Source organism: Austrofundulus limnaeus, unplaced genomic scaffold, assembly GCF_001266775.1.
Source record: "Austrofundulus limnaeus strain Quisiro unplaced genomic scaffold, Austrofundulus_limnaeus-1.0 Scaffold983, whole genome shotgun sequence".
In the NCBI taxonomy this organism is placed as follows: Eukaryota; Metazoa; Chordata; class Actinopteri; order Cyprinodontiformes; family Rivulidae; genus Austrofundulus; species Austrofundulus limnaeus.
This window is the reverse complement of record NW_013953385.1, coordinates 36,952-43,972: the sequence shown is the minus strand read 5'-3', so window position 1 is coordinate 43,972 and position 7,021 is coordinate 36,952. Positions and strand designations below refer to the sequence as shown.

At 39.7% G+C, this 7,021-nt stretch overlaps 1 protein-coding gene across 1 annotated transcript in view; it reads left to right on the top strand.

The window, feature by feature from the left end:
* LOC106533619 (sodium channel protein type 2 subunit alpha) overlaps positions 1–6,751 on the top strand; it is a gene marked incomplete at its 5' end in the record, with an annotated part of 94,255 nt that extends 87,504 nt beyond the window's left edge. The window contains 3 exon segments of the mRNA XM_014029990.1: positions 4,229–4,333; positions 4,405–4,675; positions 4,764–6,751. Of these exon segments, the coding sequence (XP_013885444.1) occupies positions 4,229–4,333; positions 4,405–4,675; positions 4,764–5,956 (1,569 nt within the window).
* Between the last annotated feature and the right edge of the window lie 270 nt (positions 6,752–7,021).

Below are 7,021 nucleotides of genomic sequence, written 5' to 3'. Positions count from 1 at the left end.
GATTTGGGCAACAATGCACAGAGAGTTCCATAATTGGCACCTTGGAAGATCTGAAAATATAAATTAATACCACTATACAAAACATACAAACTGAAAACTTTTCAAACTAGTGGTTCAACATAAACTCAAATGATCTCACCAGCAAGGGGAAGAGGGAGTGGTTTGGATGTGAGTTAAGTTCGCTAGTTTTAAATGCTTGAAAATATTTCACTTCTTGTGTTTGTATTGAAAAAGCTTCTTTGATGAGAAGTAAAACATCTTTAAAAAACTGAATTTTTTTTAGGTTATTTTGTAACTCAAAATATCTTTATCTTGGCCCACATTCAGTGGACATCATTACAGAATCAACCCTAAAAAAGAAAAGAGCAATTTCAGCTAGTCACAACAACTAAATAATTTATGGCATTAATGTTTAAAATGTGTCACTAAGTGCAGCGGGAGGCGAGTATAGCTGTGCTTTTAAAACCTGCAGCTAAGCTGGACTGGTTCAGATCTGTACTGCACTCAGTCCATAATTAAATTTGTTTCATTTGATTGCAATTAAGGATAAAAAAAAGGATTGCTTCCATTTTTACCAGTGTTTATTTTTGGTGGAACACTGCTTTTGGACACTTAACAAACGGGKAAATTAAATGTTTAATTCCTGTCCACAAACCACCTGGTCATTATATAAAGTTGTGTGAACTGTAGATTAGAGGATTATTAGCTCTTATCTTTTAACGTTAGTCTTTAAAACTGCTGATATGAATTAAATGGTGAATCCAAGAGCAGACTTTCAACCTCAGAGAAAAGGCAGCTTTTTTTTAGATGTCATCTTAAAAAAAATACAAAAATGTGAGTCTTAAAAGAACCAAATCCAAACTAATCCGATTGTTGTCATTCTCTCTGGCAAAAGGAGTCAGAATGCTCCAGCTGCATTGGAAATAGTCAAATTACAGATTTTCTCCATAATATGACTAAAAATGAGTACATGAAGTTGGGAAATCCCTTCGTAAAATGTTAAGTGTTATTATGAAGAACTTTATTTTATGAACATTTATTTCATTTAAAATGAGACTGTACCATTGGCTGTATAGTTTCTATGAATTAGAAAAATATTTTCTTACAGCAAAGCATTCTGCATAAATGACGTTCACCGGCTGTTCCTGTGCAAGCTCCATCCATCTTGAAGTCAGTTTTGGACAATATCCAATGTTTTAAATGAAACCAGAGCGTGTTGACAGAGAGGATGTAGAAATGGTTTAGCTTGAAACTTAAAATGATGGATACATACAAAGAAATCAAACCATAAATGTCCAGAAATGAAGTTATTTGTAATAATGTGGAATGGCACAGGGAAAAAGTATTGAACACACTTACTGAAATTTATCTAATACTTTGTACAAAAGCCTTTGTTGTCAATGACAGCTTCAAGACGCCTCCTGTATGGAGAAACTAGTGGCATGCATTGCTCAGGTGTGATTTTGGCCCATTCTTCCACACAAACAGTCTTCAAATCTTGAAGGTTTCGTGGACCTCTTCTATGAACTCTGATCTTTAGTTCTTTCCATAGATTTTCTGTTGGATTCAGGTCAGGTGATTGGCTGGGCCATTCCAGCAGCTTTAGTTTCTTTCTCTGAAACCGAGAGTTTCCTTGGCTTTGTGTTTGGGCTCATTGTCTTGCTGAAATGTCCAGCCACGTTTCATCTTCATCATCCTGGTAGATGGAAGCAGATTTTTATCAAGAATGTCTCTGTACATTTTTCCACTCATCCTTCCTTCAATTATTTGAAGTTTGCCAGTACCATATGCTGAAAAACAGCCCCACACCATGATGTTCCCACCTCCAAACTTCACTGTTGGTATGGTGTTTTTGGGCTGATGTGCAGTGCCATTTGACCTCCAAACATGATGTGTATTCTGGCATCCAAACAGTTCAATGTTGGTCTCATCTGACCAGACTATATTCTCCCAGTAACACTTGGGTTGTTACCAACATCTGGTGAAAATTTCATGTCATTAGCACCTCTAGTAATATATTTACTGAGAAAAATGTGACGTGTTCAATACTTATTTTACCTGCTGTATATAGATGAAGAGAAAAAAAAGAAAGGCATACAATTTACCTCCTATAAGTGTTTTTCTTTTTCTTACATGACTAAACAAAACACAGCGTGAGCACATCTAAAGAAAAAAAAGGGAAAGAAAACAAGCAAAAAAAATTTAAATTTAAAATAAATAAATAAAAATAAGGAAAGGAAAGGAAAGGTGTGGGGTGTATCACTCAATCCAGGAGAAGAGACTAAAGAGAGTGGAAGTATGTCAGGAAAGGGCGCCATAAGTTATAAAATTTAGCAGAGTTGCCTTTCATTGAATATTTAATCTTCTCCAATTTTAGAAAAGACATGGTGTCTTTAAGCCACTGAGCACTAGAGGGTGGTTTACTTGATTTCCAATGAAAAATAAGGCGGCGTCTTGCCAGTAAGGAAGTAAATGCTAAAATATCCAATTGATTAGAAGTGAATTGTTTGTAATTAACTGGAAGCCCAAATTTGCAACATGGGGAGAGGGTTTAATAACCACCGAAAGTATCTTTGACATTGTATCAAAGTAGGTCTGCCAGAAACTATGGAGTGATGAGCAGGAATAAAACATGTTACTTAAGTTGCAGGAAGGCGCATGACATTTGTCACAATTGTCAGAAACAGAAGAGAGGAATTGTGACAAATGAATTTTACAGAGATGAACCCTGAAGAGAACCTTAAACTATATGAGTGACAGTCGAGCACAAATTGAATTTGTTTGAATTTTCTTAAGAGCATTATTCCACCAGTCCTCTTCCAAATTTAGACCCAGTTCGAGCTCCCAAGCCGCCTTAACTTTGGTAATAGGTAAAGACTCAAAAGACAGTATTTCGTTATATATATATGATAGATATATGACCTTTGAAGAGGATCCCAGCTCATAAACATCTCCCAATGCAAGTTCGGCGGCTTGGAAGGGAAATCGAGAAACAGAGCCCTAGCACAATGTCTAATTTGAAAATAGCAGAATAGGTGAGAAGGAGGGAGATGAAATTCTAATGAAAGGTCTGTAAAGCTGCGGAAGATGCCTTCTTTGTAAAAATCATTAAAACATGTCAGCCCTTTATTACCCCATTACGAAAAGGTTGGATCTGTGAGTGCTGGTTGAAACAAGTGGTTCCTCATTAAAGGAGCAAGTGTACATGCTGAGTTAAATTTGAAATGCCTCCTAAACTGGCACCAAATTTTTAAGACAGAACGAACTACTGGATTGTTTGTGAAGCCAGAAGGGTTGGATGTAATAGGGGAAGTGAGAAGAGCAATTAGTGAGGATTTAAAATACTGGTATTGAGGCACCAATAGCATATATAAACTTGGCACAAAATGTAAGTAAATTTGTGTTTGGTAGATAATTTCTTTGTTGTAACAATGCTCCTTGGCAATAAATCTTATACCTGTTAATTTCCATCTTAAATATTGACACATTTGTAAGGAACATGCATTTGTGGGATGGGCAGCAGAGCTGAGTATGTGGGTTGCTCACATAAAAAATTTGCCAAATCTTCTCTGCCAAATAGCTTATTCTGCTGTTTCTATTGATACGTTTATGAGCTTCTGGTACCCCCCAAGGGCTGCCAATTAGGTGCCCAGTATAAGATTTATTGCCAAGAAGCAATTTTTGTTACAACAGAGAAATAGTCTACCAAATACACTGGCATAAGCTTCTGGGCGAATTTACTAAACATCATGTTTGATCATTTCAACTCATATATTGTGCAGAACAACAAAGGAACCAAAACAAAATATAACTTTATTGTCACACGTTGTTGCTTTTTAGCCTTTACATTTTGTGCTTTAGTCTCAACTGCATCCATCTTCATCATCGTCTCAGATTGCATTGAGTCAGTAACAAAATGGAGATGTGTTTAAGTTAAACGTTAGGTAATTAGGAGTTTTCACATGTTTCAAACAACTTGTAGTAGAACTGAGAACTAACATACCAAGGCCAACATGTGACAGTAGTCTGAGATTATTTAAATGCAATTTTAGTCAGGTGAAACAGTACATAGTGAAATCCAGAAATGAAATTTTCAATGCGATGTCTAAATCTAGTTTCACGCACCTTTCAGGTTTAGACAAAAATGTAGCTGATTTTGGTTTTCATGCAAGGTAACGAAGATCATAGAATGTGGTTTTAACCAGTTTTTTGTGCATTTTCCCTTTACTTTGGAGGTCAAGACATCTTCATGACAGAAGAACAGAAGAAATACTACAATGCCATGAAGAAGCTGGGTTCCAAGAAACCACAGAAGCCTATTCCTCGGCCAACGGTAAGACCCTGCTCCTTATGCTCTACGTAGACTCCAAATTAAAGTGTAACACGATACTCTTCTGGTTTCAGAATGCTTTCCAAGGCTTTGTGTTTGACTGCATCACAAAGCAGGCATTTGACATCATAATTATGATCCTCATCTGCCTTAACATGGTGACTATGATGGTGGAGACGGATGACCAGACGGAAGACATGGACAGGATCCTTTACTGGATCAACCTGGTCTTCATTGTGCTCTTCACCGGGGAGTGCGCACTCAAGATGATTTCTTTGCGTCACTATTACTTCACTATTGGTTGGAACATCTTTGACTTTGTGGTGGTGATCCTTTCGATTGTAGGTAAGGTTACAGTTCAAGGAACTTTAACTTGTTGGTGGATTTTTACAAAATCACATGGTTGACGCTGACAACGTCTCTTTTTTCACAGGTATGTTTTTGTCTGAGGTTATCGAGAAGTACTTTGTGTCTCCAACGCTGTTCCGTGTGATTCGGCTTGCCCGTATAGGCCGCATCCTGCGACTCATCAAAGGTGCCAAAGGCATTCGGACGCTTCTCTTTGCCTTGATGATGTCGCTCCCTGCCCTGTTCAACATAGGCCTCCTGCTCTTCCTGGTTATGTTCATCTACGCCATCTTCGCCATGTCCAACTTTGCTTACGTCAAAAGGGAGTCCGGGATCGACGACATGTTTAACTTCGAGACTTTCGGTAACAGCATGATCTGCTTATTTCAGATCACGACCTCGGCCGGGTGGGACGGACTGTTGGCGCCCATCCTGAACAAGAGGGAGCCTGACTGTGACAGTCAAATGGAGCACCCGGGGAACTCTTACAAGGGCAACTGTGGCAACCCATCGGTGGGCATCTTCTTCTTCGTCAGCTACATCATCATCTGCTTTCTCATTGTGGTCAACATGTACATCGCTGTCATCCTGGAGAACTTCAGCGTGGCCACAGAGGAGAGCGCCGAGCCACTGAGTGAGGACGACTTTGAGATGTTCTACGAAGTGTGGGAGCGCTTTGATCCAGATGCCACACAGTTCGTGGAGTACAGCAAGCTCTCAGATTTTGCGGATGCTCTGGATCCACCGTTGCGCATGCCCAAGCCCAACATGACCCAACTTATAACCATGGACTTGCCAATGGTGAGCGGCGAACGTATCCACTGCCTCGACATACTATTTGCTTTCACCAAGCGGGTGCTGGGCGAAGGCGGTGAGATGGACATGTTGCGCGGGCAGATGGAGGAGCGCTTCATGGCGTCCAACCCCTCCAAGGTGTCCTACGAGCCCATCACCACCACCCTGCGCCGCAAGCAGGAGGAAACGTCGGCCATTATTATCCAGCGGGCCTTCCGCCTCTACATGATCCGCCAGGCCATGAAGAAGGCCTCCGCCCTCTACAAGGAGCAGCTGAAGGAGGGCGTCCGTGACCCGGACAAAGACGTGATGGTCATCGGCAAGTTCAATGAGAACTCAACGTCAGACAAAACGGACATGACCCCGTCCACCGCTTCCCCGCCCTCCTACAACAGTGTAACCAAGTCGGACAAGGACAAATATGAAAAAGAAACCAGAGAAAAGGAAAACAAAGGGAAAGACTTGAAAGACAGGAAGAAATAGACTTCTAAATAAAACAACGGAACAATAAAATATAATGCATTCGATACACGAGGGACAGTTGTTTACAGCTTCTAGAGGATGTAGATAGACGTGTGCTTGTCTGTTGATTGTGCAGAGATGGCAAAGGCCTAAAAAGGGAGTGAATTTGCGATAAATATACAAATGTGTGGGTTTCTGCCCAGAAGGGGAAACAGAAGCAAGATATCCAGCTGACACTGCCAGAGGTTGAGTGAAACGTAGAACAGTCTCTCTTCAAAACGCTTGTGGTTTTTCTTTTGGCTGTTGTTACTATCTGACACACTTGAGTGTACTGTTAATTTGTCTGTAGCTAGTGCTGCTGCTACCACTATAAATCCAGTGTCTTGAATTTAAATAATTGCTGTATGACTTAACAGGTTTTATGTATACTTTCTGATTTTTTGGGGATATTTTTTACGGAAAAAATGAATGTTTTGTTTATTTTGTTTTTTGTTTTGTTTTTACTTTGGCGCATCATTTTTGGAGAATGTGTCCACCGCTTTCAATGTCGTATCAATCACCAAGGGCAGAAAAAAAGTTGATGCTGGAAATTACAACCGCCTGAAACTCGGAGGGAACCGCGCAGGAACCAGAACCAGAACCCTCGTGATTTGTACAGCACACAAAGCTGAAACAAGAAGTGCAATGAACATATATTGTGTTTTCACTGGTGTCTCGATCGGTGATTGTTAAAATTTATATCATGCTTCTATCTGGGCTGCCGTGTTCCTGATTCAGTAAAAAAAATAATAAATCAAATCCGTCTCTGAATGCCAAGAAGCTGAATGTATGCAAGTTGGAGGAATGAGACACTTGGGAAACATTCTTAGTCGCTTTTTTGCCAAGATTTTGATGACGCAAATTGGCACCACTCAGGCTAGAATTTGTACAAAACATAAACTAGGTCTGAAACATCCAGAAAAAAGGAGCATTGTTAGCTGTGCTAATGCTAATGCTAGGTAGTTAGCCAGCTAATTACAACACAGTTCAAGAGACAAATAGATACAAAATTTGTTCACTCCAAATATATATATATATATATATATA